This window comes from Brugia malayi (genome assembly GCF_000002995.4).
Source record: "Brugia malayi strain FR3 genome assembly, contig: Bm_v4_ChrX_scaffold_001, whole genome shotgun sequence".
In the NCBI taxonomy this organism is placed as follows: Eukaryota; Metazoa; Nematoda; class Chromadorea; order Rhabditida; family Onchocercidae; genus Brugia; species Brugia malayi.
The window spans coordinates 8,938,374-8,957,219 of record NW_025062479.1 but is presented as its reverse complement, the minus strand read 5'-3'; the positions used below and the strand labels follow the sequence as shown (position 1 = coordinate 8,957,219).

The window sequence follows — 18,846 nt, the reverse complement described above, 5'->3', positions numbered from 1 at the left end:
GGAAAATGAGAACATGACAAGTAAATCACTCAGTAGTAAGGAATGAAATTTCAAGAACGGAGAAATACTGTATCTAGTTCATATATCGAAAATAAACTACATATAAACAGTAACAAGCCTACGAGAACGTCTCAATTATCATCACTGATATTTTTGGTATGCAAATAATAATACAAACGCTGACAAGGTGGTAAATAAAGGAGAGATGACGTGGTGATGATGAATCTACAAAAAAGAAATGCAACGAATAGGAGAAACTGGGAAAAATATGCAAAGAGCCAAGCGATAATCCCGAAATTTAAACAATTTTATTTTAATAGTTTAATGTGAGCAGTTCTACTAGGTATTGTCTAAAAAATATCGAGAGAGTAAAGAATTTATATAAAAGCATTCTCACAGAATCCCACAACAGTTTGTTGAGGAACAGAACAGTTCTACCATACAAATTATTCTGCAAGCACAATTAACAATTGACTTTAATTGAAAAAGTTTATTAAACTGTCACGCCTCACAACACGAACCAAGGCTAACTGTCGCAAATGCACAAAAGTGAGAAATCAGCATAGGAGCTTGAAGATTCATGCTGACGGTCATTCTCCTCGTATGTTTTGGTTCACCAATTTCCATCCTTTTGAACCCTGACTGGTTTGCCTTTCATCTTGCTGAAATAATAAGGCTGAGATATTGAATTCACAGTATCCACTGACGATCAAATACCGAAGCTCTGTTACAAGCAGATGGTACGCTTTTTTTATACAGAAAGGAACTGAGCAACCAAACACATATATGTGTAGAACACATTGTACTGCATTGAAGAAATAATAATCATTTAAGCCATCATTAAAATTTGCAAAAACATAAAGATGTAGTAGTACATAGAGTTCACTATACTTTAATTGGTGACAAAACGGTTATCCTAATTGATTTCGCCATGAATCCATCAACTTGAGGACAAATGGTAAAAAGAACTTCGCTTTTCGGTACGCCACACAATTTTTTGTATATCGGAACGCTACAAATGCATTGTCGAATTGCATACATAAATAAACCTGCACTGCCACACAAAGTACACTTCAAGCCTAACGTGTAATCACAAAACGGTTTGCTAATAAAGGTATAAACATCAAAATAATGAAGAAGAGACACCGTTTTTACTTGCAAAAGTGTCTTAGTTGAGCAAATTTTTTAAATTAAGGCAAACAAATCACTACCTAGAAAAATATGCTATTTGGCAACTGGAAAATTCAACATACCGCTCTGGATAATCTAATAGCAAATTTCAAACAAGAAATCAAGACAATAAAATGTTTGATATAATACAGCAATAATAAATACCATCCATTCAAATAATTCATTGATAATTTGAAGCCAAGAAACTGTAATCAGTAAATACATAAAAACCCATCTTTCCGGATGCAGTAAGTTAAAACAGATAATGGTTATTGAAATGGTGACGATAAATTATATATAAAATAACATTGCGCATAGCATACAATATTATGAATTCCATCATGCAACATCAATGAAAAAGGAATGCATAACACATGAAAAGTTTCACATACACAGTGATAGCATGAATAACATAACACATGTTACATCTACAAATTAGAGCTTAACAGAGACATGAAAGAGAATGAAGCAAAATGAGTTGAGTGAAAAAAAAAAGGACAATTACCATTACTGCAAAACCTGATTAGTAATATCACTATAACTAATAGAAGACTGAAGTCTGTGAAAACTAACGCGACAGGAAATAAATTTAAGATTACAAACTAATTACTTGATGATGTCTCGTTTTACAATAATTTCTACGGGATTATTTGTAGCTTTTAATAAATCAACGATAGCACCAGGTGTATAACTATTTACTGATTGACCGTTGACTTTCCAAATTTTATCACCGATATGCAGTGTTCCATCAATATCCGCAGCGCTACCACTGCTGATCATTCGGATGTAAATTCCTAAAATATTTCATGCTAAACCAATGGAATATAGCAAAATATGATTCAGACATCTGGACTTTGATTCTCTTTCGAAGGACAAAATACAGTTGTGACATTCTATGAATGGAAAATAGTGATAGTTGTCAAATTTAATACAAATCTTATTCTAAAATTGAAAGAACATTAAAATAAATCTATAAAAAGAAAAGAAACAAATCCTTTATAAAAATACAATTTCTAAAACTGGACATATGAAAACTCTTTTCTGTTGAAAGAATGAAAACGATAGAAAATCGGCATCCATATTGATGACACATAAAAAAAATTAAAAACTAAGAATAATAAGTATCAAAATTGGTAACATACCATCAAAACCAGTCTTCTTTGCTAAGCTCAGACCAAGCGAACCCGTATGAGATTTCTCCAAAACAACTCGTACAGTCTGTTCGCCTTCATCACAAGCACGTACTTCTTTGTTTGAGTTTTGCAAGCCTATTATCACTCTTTCACCACTCTTTCTTAATAGATCTACCAACTGCTGATGCGTTAGGTTTTGCACCTTCTCATGATTTACCTGCAACAAAAACTCTAAAACACATGTATTATACAATAAAAATGTCCAACAAATGTTTTCTTTTTTTTTTTGTCACAATATATTTAAGTTGAAAAAAAAAGTAAACGAAATCCTAAACATCTCAAAAAAAGAAAAAAAGTTTAGAAAGAAAAAAAAAAAAACTTGAAGCTAACATCGAATTTGAAACAAACCAATATAATCCTATCTCCCACTTGAATATCAGGACATGAAAGTGCAGGTTCTGCAGTAATTTGCTTTACATACACAATACCTCCGCTAGATGCAATTTGAAAACCAAGGCTACCAGATTCATTACGCTCGAGAGTGATCATCGAAACATCGGAGGGAAGCGGTTCCACAATATCATCCAGGTCATCAGCCCAATCAAGATTTGGCTTCTTTCTAGAAGTACTGGAACTATATAAAATTATTTCCATTCGATAACTTCCTGTAAAGTACAAAAAAAAAAAAATTTTCGCAATACCTATAATCCTGCACTGATTTCCAGTCGTTGAATGAGCTTTTTTGTTGGTCACTATCACTCTTCCCTATTTTCACCCAATCATTTTCACTCGCTTTAAATGGAAAATATGGTATTGTACTACATCGTTTTGGAGAATGTTCTATCAGTTCATCATCAATACCTTCGAATTTGTACATGGATACTACCGGCACTTCATATCGCATTCTGCATTCAACCTCGTCATTCAACGAAGTCTCTGGTCGTAAATATCTGAAAATAATAACAATCATTAGCACTGATAATAAACTAACATATACCTAAGCAGTTACATTTAGAAAATTTTCAAATGACTTGTTGCTACCTCATTTTAAACAGTTCAAACTATATCTTTTAAAATCTTCTCTTACTACGAAGTGAGATGTAGCAGTTCATGATAGAGAAGCTAACTGGATTCTCCATATTAATGAAATTTAACTAGCTAAACATTTTTAGAATAAAAGTTTTTTTCTCCGACACCTACATTAAAAAAACGGCTCTATGAAAACCACCATCTTTGCTCCGAAAATAAAGCAGAAATTACCATTTCAATTTCCTTCTCTTATAAATTCCTTTTCTAATAACAATAAGAAAGATATGACAGAATTTTACCCTAATTTTGATTCATTTCTAAGGTTTGATAATAAATCTTCGCTATTTAAATCCGGTAAAGTGTCACCAACAGCGCCAAAGTCACTAACAGCTCTTATACGTTTCTTCAAGGTATTTGAATACTTTCTTGGCGGTGGTGGCGTTCTTGATCTCAGTTCTGCAAATCGCGAAATAGGTTATGGTGTCAAGAATATATATACTACAGAACCTTAGTCACCGAAATAGACCAACCTTCACTAACAGAGAGTGAATGATTTTTATACCCCTTCTGATCGTCAATCGCTGTCTTGTCTTTAATAATACCAGAAGCAAGTGCAGATGTTACCGCTTCTAACCTTAAAATATTGGATTTTATTTAAAAAATTGTAAGATAACTTCTAATTCACAAAACGAAATTATAACTTGGAAATTATGAAAAGCGTTACGAAAGCTTGTGATATTAAACTAGTTAGCAGAGTAAGTCATCAGAGAATGCGAAGATTTCTCAATCAGTACGGCTTAACAACAAACAGGTGTAAAACAGTGAAAAGAATAATGAATATTAGGTTAAAATTAAAGTTTTCTTGAAAAGAAAAGGATTAACAAATCTGAAGATTTTGTGCAAGTTATTGCTGCCATCATAGTCACCTGTAACCTCGAAAAAATACGAAGAACAAGAAATGACAGAGTATATCTACAAATTAATCTTATCGCACGGGAAACAGTAGAGAGGGGATAACTGCCATATTCAGCAAGCTCAAGCACCTGGTTCAAATGAAAGACCAAAACAAACGATATACCCTCATGTTGCCACGTAATACAATAGAAACTTATATTTCATGATTATGAGAAAAAAAAAAAAAAAAAACCTACCTAAAAATTTTCAAATGGACAAAATTGCCACATTTTCTCACTAAATCGACAGTTACATGTCTATCCCTACCAATAAGTGACACGTTATTGACACTTAGTAGTCGATCACCAACATTCACTCCCTAAATTTTCAAAAGTTAAATCAAAAACATAACACAATATCACATTAAAAAGAAAGATACGACATAGAAGTTTCGGAACATTAACTAACTCCTTTTTTTCCAACACCTCCTTCTGATACAGACTTCACATATACACCTTTTATACCATTCAGATTACCATCGACCAACGTTAAACCAAGCCCAGTATTTGGATCTTTTTCCAGCAAAATTTCCAAAATATATCCATCACCACTCTCAACGAATTCTTCAGGAGAAGTCTCTTCCGAAATTTCATCACCTACATGGATAAGATTTCACTCAAAAAGAAATTTTGAAGACCGCAAAGTTTCACACTAAATGAATAATAGTAATCAATGAGTAGCATAACAGGCATATAATACTGAGGGCATTTCAATACTTAAACACATTACTTATTGAACTCATCCTCGGTCTCAAATTGGAGCTATGTATAGTCTCTACATATTTCTTTGAGAAGGCATCGTTTGAGGAATATTGATTATTGGTTCGTGTAAAACCACGCTCCGGCATGTTTTTTATATCAGAAGAATTCATATAATACACCGGTGCTACCTACAACGATAAGATTAAATTGAGAATTATCATTTTCACACAGCTATGTAACAGTTCAAAATATTCTTAACCATATTTGATGATCCATATTATACATCCTATTCGACTGGTGTTGTTACAGTATGCTCACATTATATTACCTTATAAATTTTATAAATTAATATAAATTAATAAAAAATCCTAGTGAAGATGCACCACAGTAAAACACAGTACTTTAAACCAAAATATTATTTAACAAACGATAAGGTCATACTCTCGACAGAATTAAACTTGTCATGGAAAAAGCAAATCTGGATAACTGAATTCATCAATGAAGTGAATCATTTCATGGTTCTTTCATCTGTACTACAACATGGGTTTAGGATGATAAAAACTGTTTTCAGTATGCTCAATAATTTAGGAAGAACAATAGAACTAGAACCTCTTCCATAAAATTAGTGTCTGCGCCAACATCCGGCATTCTACGGAACTGAAAAGGACTATCACGTCTTAAAGTATGATTCCACTGCCGCATTTTTATCATAAAGCGATGCTGTGAAGCCGCAAAACGGACAAAATAGGCACTTCTGCAAAAAAATGCTGAACTACATGGATATGTAATACTGCACAGAATTAAAAAACAACAATACTACGAAGCAAAGCATTTTTCACAACCTAACAAAACATAAGTGCATGCTGTACAAAACCAACTTTCCACGCATACTTTGTATAATGATCGGTATAGAAGATATTGATAGACGGTTCATGGATTTCGGAGGCAATCACGAAGCGCTTTTTATCAAATTGTAAAGTTTGCGTATTTTGCCAAAGGTGTTCTATCTGAACATGCCGACCACCACTAAAAAGCAGTTTGAAATAATATAGGGAACTAGCAAAAATCATTCTGAATGCTTTCATTATTTCAAGACCAAAAAGTCAATGAAAACCTTTCTTCTTCGAAAAGTACAATACCACGTGTCATAATCCCAATCCATTGCGCCACTCCAGTTTCAGGATCACCAAGAGGTGTATTACCAAGATTTATTGATGGTTTGGATGCGAATACACGATGCAAATGAGCACCATAATCAAATAACCGTTGACATAACTAGCAAATACAACAACAAGAATTTATTGCTCAACAGGAAAGTCCGAAGAAATTATGTTTGGCCAAAAACATAACTTTTGGATGAATGCATAAATTTTTAAGAGAAACAAATCATTTATGCTACTGACACTGAATTAAAGCAGATTACATTTTTCAATACTAGCTTGCCGTTGACTTCCCATAGACAAGTAAAAAAACCTTGAATATTCTGTAAGGTTCATAATGTGCTGAAATATGAAACGAACGAATTCAACTATCTTATTTCACCATCATACAGCAGTTGATGAAGTTAGTGGTTAGCGAAGTGTAGAGAAATATCACAGAAATACTGATTCAAGCTTTACAATATATCCTAAACTATGCAATGCATCAGGAAATAAACACACGAAACTCACCAGAATAAAGCGCTTCTCAGCATCCTGTTGCTTCATTCCGCGGTGTTTTCCATGCCTCTCGACCACATTTTTGATTACCGCTTCTTCGTTGCAGTTATCCAAATATCTCTAAAGTGAAAACATACCATAACAAAATAGCTGGTGCATGAATACATGCCAATCTGAAGTCAACAGTCATTGAAAAAGCTTATTTTTTTGATCTCTCCTTCCCCTTCATTTAACCCTCCCTAACACATTCATTTCCGTCGTGGAAATTTGAAATAATTTATTATTATCGAACGATACAGACTTGTTTACAGAAATAGATTTAAAAGAGGTAGAGCTATGAATAAATGATAATTCGATAACAATTAAAGGTTCAAAAAGTTAGGGATAAAAGACTTTATAGGTCCTCAACATCGTTGTCCAAAAGTATCTCAACACAAATCGCGAAGATGAATAAATAAATATTACAGAGATACTAACAATAAAATATTAAGTTCTAAAAGAATTAAAGTATGACCTTCGGTATATAATGTCGCAGATCAAAATAGTCCAAAACTGTTACATTAGGTTGATCAGAGTATTCGCTTTGCAAAGCAAATGCAGCTAGATCATACAATAAATCACGTTTCGGTTGAATGCGATCATCCAAAATGTCTCGTCGCAATTGTAAGTATAATTCATGAAGTACAACTTCAGTTCTGAAACGGTCCACTCATTTTTTTTTTTTTTTTTTAAATGAGTAATCTGATATGGTAAGCTTTATTTCAAATATAGTAATCACATATCTCGAATGTAGCGACAGTTATAAAAAGTGCAGCAATAAAGAAACCCTATAAATGATAAAAAGTGAGGCAACACAGAAACGGAAAAGATTAAGAAACACATTCAGCATGATGGAAGAATTTCTTTCTTCGCATCACACCTTAAAATGGAATAACTTTTTATATTATGAAAACAAACCGCATAAAAGCGACTGATGCTGGATAATATCGAAAGCGTAGAAATAACATATAAAGCCTTCTGGATGATCCATATTGTCTTGCATTTTTCCACCCTGGTGGTGCGAATTTTTCCAGACGCTGATGACCATCCAAAAAGAAATGCTCGCCATCTACAGAGCTAACAGAAATTTGGTATGTAAGACAGTTTCACTCTTGAAGAGGTTGGTAAAATATTATATACATGGAGAATTACAATATTTCGGTTTTATGACAATATATCCTAAGCAACTTTTATGATAACAATAAATCATTCGGTCTATCGGTAATTCCCTTATAGGAGGACGCTTCATTATGACGCCAACTGCGAAATAAACACAAAATAAGTTAAACATACCTCTCAGTATAGTCAAACCAAAGAACGAGTTCTCACTGAAATTCATGTGCCTCATGACAACATCAGCAATTTCCGATGCAACAGCATCTGAACGACAGCTCACTTCAACATGTTTCCCACTAAGCAGCTCAACAGTTACGTCCGTATGTTCTATTCTGTGAAGCGTCACTTTTTTCTGCAAAAAAAAAAAAAAAAAAAAAACAAACATCGAACATTACGGATCATTTGTTAAACGAATACACCTGATTCAAGTAATACAATAATCTACTCCTCTCAAATATTTGCTGTAGGCTACTTCATCATAATGATAAAACTTTTCCGTCTCACACTCCTTATTTCATTACTTTACATTGAATGCTTCAGAACGAAAGTTTTCCTAAAACACAAAGCTTTTATAAGACATGCAATAGAGCAGTAATGTACACTGCAAATGTATAAGACTATATCTGCATAAAATAATAACTTTTCTTTGAGCAGGTGCCTTCAAACATATGGATGACGTATTTGCATTTCTTACAAACTCTGGTTCCGCTTTCAACTGAAATTAAAGACATAAAAATATGAACTTTCGCAAAAACTCGAAATCAATGCTTTAAAAAATGTTTCCGTCCAAAAAAGATCGGGGCAAAGTAGCACTATTATTAAACTATAATTCACAGTGAATTATTAGGACTTTCAGCAGTTTTGTACAGCATATCCTCCAATAGTGGGGCTACTGAAGAGCAAAATAACCAGGCACAGATTCCCTAGAAATGATATACGACGCTAGTTGATAAATTAGTCTTTTGATATTCTGTATTAAATAAACTGTCATTGGCGACATAATACAAATATCAAAAGAGGCCGTCTGGTTTAATTTGGTTAACCATGAATATATTAAATCAAGAATATAGTATGTTCTTACCCTTCGCTTAAAATGTTTCGATGAAGACTTCCGCCCACTTATCCTATTTGGCAAAAGCGAATTTCTTCTCATGAATTGCTGTTCTAAAAACAGTTCAGAAATACAAGAGTCAGCATTTTAAATATAGACCAGAACCTAATGTTTTAAGCTTTAGTCAATATTGCAATAAGGCTTCCTCATAACCATTTTCAACCATCACAATAAAATCTGAATATACATCACAATACCAGCAGCAGTATCCCAGAAAAAGGCAAATAAATTTGGAGGTACAATACAAGAAAAATCAAAGTATCACAAAAATATCAACACTTAACCGCAACAAGTTATAATACGATTAAATCAAAAAAATAATAAGAATAATCAACCAACCAGCTGCAACTGAGCCAACAGATGCTTCTTTTGTGACTACGATTCTCTTTACCCTAGATTCCAAAACTGGCGATAGCCGTTCTTTTCCATTTTCCAGTATTGGAGCCAATATTCCTTTTACTCTAGATTCCAAAACTGGCGATGTCCGTGCTTTTTCATTTTCCTGTATTGGAGCCAGTAAAGATGTCTTAGCCAAAAAATCCCTTTCTCAGAATATTTTATGAAAATAACTCACTTTTTTTGCTAAGACAACCACTGGCACGTCCTCATTTTTATTACCGGACAGTGACTCACAGATAGGTTCTCCGAGTAAATTTTGTTTATCAATACTCTAAACAGATAATAAAATGATTTCATGCATAACAGAAGAGCTAAGGATAAAAATGGCAGTGATATGGATTGGCTCGCTTTTATATTCGCGGGGAAGCTGTCAAGAAAACAAACAATCCTACGGCAAATTGAATCGATGGACGAAAAATTGTGAAACTACATCGAACATACATTTTGGCCGCCTGAAGAAAGAACTGTAGATCCAATCATTTTTTGACTTTCGTCAACCTAAAAAGGTATGCAGTGAGTGAATGTTAAATGAATGACACACCTCTCGTTACATTAAACTTCACAAATGAATGTAAGGATAAAAAAATGATAATATACCTAATTTGAGTTTCTTATCCAAGTTCCCTAATAATTGAGATGATAAAAAGTGTTGCTTTCTCACTAACCTCCGAAAACAAAGAGTCATTACATTCGTGAATGACATTAGTAGCAAGAAGGCCGTGACCATCATAATCCAAATTTTCGTCCACCTTAAATTAAACTCTTCTTAAAAGATATTAACATAATCTGGTTTAAAGCTTTTAAACAATATTAAAAAATTATGTAAATTCACTCTTGATAACAATGTCCTTGCTAACCCCTTACAATATAAATGTAAAAGAGCCATCCAATGTTCCAGTAAGTACATTACGTCACATAAAACTAAGGCTTGATAGTCTAATCATTTATCAAATGGTAACCAGTATCTCCATTAATGTTATCACACTAATAAAATCTAACCTTGTCAATATGTCCTTCAGGAAGTACTAGCGTGGAGCTCAGTTCATCAGAAGAAACATTTTCTTCTCTATATTCCACAATATCATCATCAAAATTGTAAGAAAGAGATTTCGTTAACAAACTGCTCTCAAATACTGGTTTTCCTTCCTCTTCTTCACTTTGTTCCAAAAGCACTTCAATTTTACCTACAGATAAGTTTTGTTGCTTCTCTTCTTGTAATGGACTGCTTCCCTGCAAAGGGGTATCATCGTATTTTTAAAGATAACAAAAAAACACTGTAATGTTGTATCCGCCCCATCAGTTAAACATACGGATTTTATATTCTAAAGAAAGTTGAGAATAGGTTGTGAATTTCCATTCATTATTTTCTCCATTTATTCATCTTGCACTGCTGCACCATTTCTACTTTAACTATCTAAACAAAAAAACCAGCAACACCAGGATACTACGAGGAAGTTGCTTCTGTGAGAGATCAGGTTTTCCCAAGGGAATTCGACTGAAAAAGACGGACCACCCATTTTTCGAATTAGAAACTGACATAGAATAAAGAAAGGAGTGTCAAACTTGGACGCAGAAGTAATTTATAAATCAGTCCTTCAGCAAAGCTTTACTAGATGGGATAAACAAATTCACACTTACAATTTTTGCTTCTGGCAATACTTTTTCATATGCGACTGTTACTGAATTAAATGGATTTCTCCCTGACAACTTCCAAATATCGGTTTCTACACCATCAAATGGATCTGCATGTGCCACTTTTCTAGACCGATCACAGGTGACACTCTAAAATAACATGGTCATAGTAATTCAAGGTTTCCCAAAAACCAAACAAAGAAAACTTTCATAAAACATAAACTATAATTTGAATGCTATGCATCAACATTCAAGAATCCATAAAAATTCCTATAATATGTATTTTTCATTTCCAGTTATAATCCAACATCTAAGGTTACGACACCATGGTTGTTCCAGTTTGGTCCCACTTTAAGTTCCTCAAACCACCATTTTCATCAAGAGAATTTGGCATGTATTCACCAGAAGAAATGTCCAACTGAAATAAAGAATATTCATCATAGCAAAAGAAAACACTAACACGCACAAGGTTTGCACTTTTTCCCCATGTGTAACTATCAGATATCAAAACCACATCCAACTGATCGCGATTAAAAACTTTTATATGCGCTATCTGGACAAATATTGCACTGAAACTTAAAGTAGACGTCACTTACATCATCGATATCCTCCGCTTCGTCACCCATAACCAAGATATACATTTCTGCCAGCAAAGCCTTTGGATTTTGAATTGTAAGCTTATTTTTAGCCATTTGTCCAAGCCTCCAAAAATTTAAAGAAATTAAGTTTTCCCTGTAAATATGAGGGACACAACCCGAATGTGTACCGAAAAGAAAGGAATATGGCAGGAATATATACAACCTGAAAGGTTACGTATAACAAAGTTTTCCAACATGGGGATTTTTTGTTTTTATGAAGGGAAAAAATAAAGCAATGAAGATTTGTTGCTTGATAATCAGAAATAATTTAAAATTCGAAAAAACGAAAATGTAATTATTTTATAAGGGAAATAAGTTATACATTCTTTCAATCGTTCTGAACTCTCCAGAAAATACGCCATCTCTAGGATAAAAAAATTGCAAATAATGTTCCAGTAAAAACATGGAAATGACAATAGCTTACAGTCGTAGAAAGTAAGTTTAGAGTACCGCAAGGATTAGTGAAACAGTAAACAAACCGAGTGACGGATGGCCGTGTAGCAATATGATCCACCGTCATTACGTTTAACAAGGAAAACAAATCTGCATTGTCTGATTCAGCACCACCAGCAAATCGAATAACTTCTCCGAGACAGTATACATGCACAGCACCTAAACAATGGCAGAGATTAGCATTAAAAAGCGAACAAAAAAATGACCAAATGAATAGTTGACTGGTATATTTCTTAGAAAACCAACCACTTGTGCTGTATTGGAATAAATAATTGGGATGTTTCTGCAAAGATTTAGTACATTCTCAGCATTTATGAAACTGCAAATCATACAGAAAAAAATTCCGGATTTTTCAGCTGCATTCTAGACAACTTATGTTGAAGTTTGCCAGTTAATGTAAATGATAAGGAACAAGAATCTTTCTCACAGATAATTAGACGAAAAAGATTTAATAATAACGTCAAATGATTATTATTCAATAAAGACTGGTAGAGATATATTGAAATCTAAAAGAGCTCAAGTCTATACTTTTTATCAAACTCTTCCTTTAGCAAGGAATTTTTGTAACTCAGTAAGGTCTGAAAAAAAAATATATAAACGTATATAAATATATAAAATTAATACCAGAATCAACATCAGTATTGCCTTCTTTCATTTCAGGAGGCACATATTTGTTGCTTACTTTATCTCTCGAGACGGATTTTATCTGAGAAAACACCAAAGAATTATTAAACAACGTGAAATTGTCTATAATGTTTAAATATAACATTATATCATTTCATTATAAAAGATGGTTTTTAAAGCCTTCTAGAATAATTTTTGCATACTTTTCGAAGAACATGGAATTAATGAATAGACCAAATGCAAACCTCAAGTTCACCATCAGTGTGTAAAATGACGTGCTCGGGGGAGAATACCCCTGCAGGTGTCTTAGTAAGCACTTCACAGCCAATGATAATTAATGCAAGCAATTCATCATCGTTTAGGCCACAACCACGCACCTCGACTATTTCTGACAATGATACACCTATGTCATCCATTAAATTTCTGCAAAAACACTCTATGAGTGCTATTTTTAAGAATCCTCTCGCGGATTTTACAGATATTTATGGACTTTCCGAGTCCTTTCATGGATTAATTCCCCTCCATCAAATGAAGGTCGTATTTCGGCCTCATTTTAACCCCTTTTGTAAGAATGTACACGATCTTTGACCACTAGACAGATTTTTCCTGAATTTAGAGAGAGGGAAAGAGGATGAGGGGAAGGGAGCAGGTGTCGCTTCATAATTCAGCCTTCTTTATATATTTATGAAATCTTGAATACTTTTTGTCCTGATCCTTATTTGAAAAAGATTTAATTACAATGGCTTTACAACAGCATATGAGAGTGCCACTCATGGATTAACAACCTTTTATCAGATCTTCTCTTAATAATAATATGAAGTAATGATGATGTGACCAATTAGTTGATAACATGACAGAAATAATTTGTTACTGATCGAAGTAACCCCGGGAAAACAATTAACATTGTCATACATATAGGGAATGTTTGAAACAAGTAATTACTTTCCAAACTTACGTTAGATTATTTAAATCGCTGGTCTCAGTCGGTGCAACCTCGTGAAAAATTAATAAAGTTGTTAAAAATTTAACAATAATTGCACGCAATGGACGGTGGAAGTGACGTTTCATGTGGTCAACACGTAATGCATCATTTTTGCAGGAGAGTTAAAGTATAAAACTGAAGCGGACTGCGTGAAAATGAGAATTTTAGATCCGATATGCTGCCTACAGAGAGAACCGGAAATATCCACCAAAACACAACACGGACATAATGATGTCCCCTCCCCCTCCTCCTTTCCCCTCATCGAGCCAAAAACGCTAACGCAATGGTAACAGCAATCAACCACTCATCGTACAGTCCTTTCGAATTGTTGTTCCGTTGTGAAAATGCAAAGTTTCCCCGTTTTGCTCATTGACAAAGAAAACAGAATTTATAAGTGTCACTCTTCTTCCCCTTGACTGTCACTTTTTCAGGTGAACGCAATTAGTTGACCCGAACTATTGGATCAGTCAGCATTTCATTGGATTACTGCCAAACGACCCTTCCCGCTGATTAAAAGACTGCCTGACTCTCCCGCTGCAATCTATCCACTTTCATTCTCAACTTATAATTGTAACTTTGGTCGTTGCCTTCTTTTATAATACCATCAAAGGTCCCACGACTTCACATGCAAACAAACAAGCAGAAAGAGCAACATATACAGTCAGATCTGTCGCAGGAGGAGTTGCACATCAATTAAAAGACATAAAATACATAGTTTCCATACTTTACCTTGCAAAAATCTTGTCTTTCTATTATTCTGGAGTATAAAAGTCAAACAATGTAGTACCGTAAAGGTTTTATTCATAATGAAAAATGCATCACTCATAATAAAAAAAATGTTTATTGCAGCATAAAAATAATAATAGAAGAAATGAACGAATTAAGCAAACATTGCATTCGTGCTAGCAACCGCATCCAACAATTTCTCGTCTACCACTGCGCCATTCTGAAAGAAATAGAGATTCAGAGTGGAAGCACCAAAGCAAAACTTTGACCAGACTTCAAAACAAAGCAATATAAAAAGTAAAAATGGTTTAGTTATGGCAAGACGAGAAGAGACATATGTTCTGGAAGTTCCAACAAGCTGAAATATTTCAAGAGAGTAAGAATTGTGAATGACACGGTAACAAAGGATTAAATAGAAGATGGAGCTACTCAATTTTCAGGGTTTATCAATTTTTCTTTTTAATGTATCAGGATGAATTTTACTAATTAAAATGATGTAAACCCTTTTTAAGTAGTTTAAAAAACAAACCGCACCATGCGTCAATGCTAATTCGTGATTATAATACAATAATGATGCGTTGAGTTAATGAGAACCCGTCGTTATCAATGCTTAGGAAAATTTCCAACCCATGTATGCTCACAAAAAAAAAAAAGAAAAAAAAAGCTGGATGCAAAAACTATTACTTACAGGATGATATTGCACTTTTTGGTTCGGAAAAGTATTGTTGAAGTCAGCAGACACTGCCGGTATTTGCCTATTCCACATCTCATTCTCCATTTTCTCCGGTGAGCACACTGCCCGAATTCCTTGTTGGTACATACCATAGCTGAAAAAGAAAAAACAAACAAAACAAAACAAAAAAAAAAGACAAGTACATTGACCAGAAATTAGCAATCAACTTACTGTATAATGACTTGGTTTGGCACATAAACTTGTGTCAAGAACGTTATTTCAATGGGTTTACGACTTACTCTCTGGGTTGTGGTGTTACATTTCCATTGTTGGGGGCGAAGCTGGAAGGAAAGTATGATGATGCTGCACCATTTATATGGGAATAACCTTGTGAGGGAGGATAGGTACTAGAAGGATAAGCACAACACATAAAACTGCACTGTGAGTACTGCATGTTGCAAGCGGATGGATTAAGAGATGGCCTTAAGGGTTGAGACATTGGCATGTTTGGCCCAGAAACTTGCGGTAATGAGACCATCATCGGAGTGTTTATGGAAATATTGGAGACTGAGGACGGCGGCTCTGTTGGTTGTAGTGGTTGTGGATATATGGATCGTCGACATGCGCCTTGCATCACTATTCCATTCTGATTAGCAAACGTGCATGGATAAGGAACCGGAACTGATGATTGAGAGGAACAAGGCGGTAACAGAGGAGGCATATGGCTCCGGGTCATTTTAATTGCTTCGTGTTCATGCATCATCCGATCCCACTCTGTTTTAGCTTTATCATACATTATTTGTTGTTCAAGTGTCCGCATTTTTTCCAGCTTTGCATTACGATCTTGTTCCCTGAAATGTCGGTTATGGAACCACATAAAGCTTTCATCAAGTGTGCTGATGCGATAGTATTATGACTGTATACTATCAGCTATAGCAGTATGTCAGTTAAAAAATCTTTCTATTAAAAAATGTGCAAAAAGCATGTCTAACCAATCATCAATAAATGTAAGTAGAAAAAAAAAAAAAACTATTTCAGTTCAGATTTACAGTATGCTGATAAAAGAAACCTCCTTGCAGGCTGATTGTTGTCAGCAGACGTACGGCACAATTTTGAAGGAGGCTCAAACAGTGAATCCTGCGTCATACGTTCCATTCTTCTATAAACACGAACATGTTCAATATATACATTAAGCCATCACAAAAAAATTGAATAAAAAGTATTACAGAGACTTATGAAACAAAAGATTTTAGCAACAACATGAGCTGGGAAATTATTAATTAACACCTTAATGGATTATCGCCAATATCAGTGTGATCATCAGGATTGAGCAATTCACAAGAAGGTGTTTCAGAAGGATTACTTGGTGGGTTACCGCTTGACTCTCCGCTTGTCTGCGAAGGCGTTGGAAGCATAGTACTTGATGGACTGCATACGGAAGGTGTACCACATGATCTCATCGGTGATCCATTTCGATAGTCTTGCTGAAATTTGGGGATTAAAACCTGAAAAACACTATTTTGCTTCATTTAAATATATACATTCATCCCATCATCAGAAAAGTTCAGGTTTTCAAGTCTGTAGTCACAATGTTGTTCTTAGGCTTTATTATAATAGTCCATTTAAAACTCTAAACACCATATATAGGTCCCTAATTCAAAATATTAATATTTCATAGAGCTAATTATAGCAATTTCAAAACAGAAAAAAAAGATCATACGAAGATACACAAATTAAAGAACCAACCACACTACGTCGTTTTTTCTTCGATGTAGGCACTGTCTGGCAATCATCTATGAAATCACATTTAGATGTGCTTGGCCGGCAATTTGCTTCATGCCAAGCAATAATCGACTCATATTTTTTTTGACGCACGCCAATTGCTGCGTCATTTGCCATCTTTGATGAAAATACATACACACGCCTTATGAGCTGAAAAAAGGCATTTTTTATACTGCAAAAGAATAGTGTGCAATACTGCTACACTGTCGATGGTACCCAAAATGAAAGTGAATATGACTGTGCAGGTGCAATGTAAGCAAACTAAAAAAAGCTAAACAACAAAACACATTTACTAGAGCAGTACACAAATGGAAATTTTCTCACCGAAGAACCATTTCCAGTATGCCATCAAATTGCTCCCCCTCCTACATATCAGCTTCACCCAGTGACAAAACCAAAATTTACTTTTTGCTGTCGGAAAGGTAATTCGCACTTGGCTGAACATGGTGACTTGATAGAGTCTACAGTAGGAACCTGAATATCTTCGCCGCTATGAGTATGACGACCTCCAAATCCAGGCCACGAATTCGCTGATGGATAACTCGGTGATGGTGTTGAGGTTTGCTTCAGCGTAACCGATGAAGCCGATGTCGGCTTCTTGATCTTATGTAAACCAATACACTCTTCACCCAGATCGGTAGTTGTATCAGCTTTAGTTTTGCAGTGTCCAAATGTCGCGAAATCGTGGTTGCGATACTGAAGACCACGTGCAACACTTCCGTTATCCAGTGACATTTCAAACACCTGTGAATCAACATAATATTTTAGTTACATAAAATTTATTCAAATTTCCGAAGATTCAAAAGTTTTCGATAGCACAATAACAACACCTAGTGCTGAGAGCGGCTTTTTTTTTCTTTTCGAAAGTTTCTATACAAACACACAATGAGGCAGTGGATTAAAGTAATTGTAGAAATTTGTTCACTGCTATTACAGTAACACTTCATGAAAAACTGTGAGACAAACTTATCTTTCTCATCTCTTTCCTCTCACTTCGTCTCACTAATCTGATGTCAACATGAAAAAGTTTTGTCCAAGAGTACTTCTCAGCTAACTATACAATAGTGCATTTTCACACAACCACATCTACTTACAACGTTTGTGATCGGTTAATATCACAAGAAAGCTGGACACCAACGCAAAATCAATAAAAAATGATAAGGAACAGAAACACAGAGAAAAGATGCTATTGATGAGTGAGCGAATGACTAACTGAAGACAAGAATTTATAATCAATTGTCACGAAGTTGATTTGCATAAATTACGAATAATAAGCTATGTAATATTCGCGAAACACAAAGTGAAACTACATAATTCCATTTTTAAAATGATTTTAATGGGACTTGAATTAGAACTTAAACTAATTAGCCGAAACCATAGTCACCGGAAACTTATCCCTTCCTTCCTTCCTCTCCCCCATACCACTTGACTATCACCACCCTGGCAAGAACAAAAAACCATTTCCGCACACTTACTGTAAGTTACAAACAGACGAGGAACACAATGCAAATGCCGCGTCCCTTCCTACTTTTCTATATCAGCCGCTGTGACCAATTTTACATAAGCTGTTAGAGCAGGACTTTTCTACCTTTTCAAAAATAGTAACAACTGGAACTAAAAACAACGGCAGACAACAAAACGACAAACAGAAACAACAACGGAATAAGCAGCAAAGGACAAACACCAAAGTTACTTCACTTAGCAAAATTCCTCTAGTGAATTAGGTGTACTATTTAAATTTTGGCTGCACTTTTTTGAGCATTAAAACACAAAAGACAATAGAGCTGTTGACGCGATTCATTACTCCCAGATAACTGGAAAACAGAAACTTCAGACAACTTACCTACTGAGTATGAGCATGAGTCTTCCAACTCAAACTGAGAAAGGGAAGACTGTTTTCTAAGTCAAGCACTGACGACCCACATGAAATGACAGTAATTAACATTGGCATTCCGATAAGATGAGAGACGAAACAGAGAGAAAGTTGAGCCACTTAAAGCATATTCATGAATATTTCGCCGGATAT

The 18,846-nt window shown here is 34.6% G+C and overlaps 2 protein-coding genes across 3 annotated transcripts; both read right to left on the bottom strand.

The window, feature by feature from the left end:
- Positions 1 to 1,776: 1,776 nt before the first annotated feature.
- Positions 1,777 to 13,725, bottom strand: Bm6419 (Uncharacterized protein; the record flags this gene model as incomplete). 2 transcript variants are annotated; one of them, XM_043074171.1, is made up of 30 exons in its annotated part: positions 1,777 to 1,964; positions 2,313 to 2,520; positions 2,712 to 2,922; positions 3,005 to 3,253; positions 3,632 to 3,788; positions 3,863 to 3,966; positions 4,484 to 4,605; positions 4,695 to 4,882; positions 5,016 to 5,175; positions 5,597 to 5,741; positions 5,879 to 6,013; positions 6,102 to 6,262; positions 6,658 to 6,765; positions 7,160 to 7,340; positions 7,603 to 7,753; positions 7,978 to 8,152; positions 8,441 to 8,515; positions 8,882 to 8,964; positions 9,251 to 9,413; positions 9,486 to 9,581; positions 9,752 to 9,808; positions 9,976 to 10,059; positions 10,310 to 10,540; positions 10,949 to 11,092; positions 11,268 to 11,360; positions 11,539 to 11,644; positions 12,060 to 12,192; positions 12,658 to 12,739; positions 12,903 to 13,080; positions 13,613 to 13,725. In XM_043074171.1, the coding sequence occupies 30 exons, from the start codon at positions 13,723 to 13,725 to the stop codon at positions 1,777 to 1,779; spliced, it is 4,281 nt and encodes a 1,426-aa protein (XP_042930105.1). The 2 variants fall into 2 exon arrangements, with proteins under 2 accessions (XP_042930105.1, XP_042930106.1); XM_043074172.1 differs by lacking the exon at positions 13,613 to 13,725 and having other exon boundaries at positions 12,903 to 13,073.
- A 794-nt stretch (positions 13,726 to 14,519) lies between these two features.
- Positions 14,520 to 17,555, bottom strand: Bm9183 (Uncharacterized protein; the record flags this gene model as incomplete). Its single annotated transcript, XM_001898772.2, has 7 exons — positions 14,520 to 14,585; positions 15,054 to 15,192; positions 15,338 to 15,889; positions 16,108 to 16,197; positions 16,326 to 16,522; positions 16,785 to 16,970; positions 17,226 to 17,555. 7 exons carry the CDS (start codon positions 17,553 to 17,555, stop codon positions 14,520 to 14,522), a joined length of 1,560 nt encoding a protein of 519 aa, XP_001898807.2.
- Between the last annotated feature and the right edge of the window lie 1,291 nt (positions 17,556 to 18,846).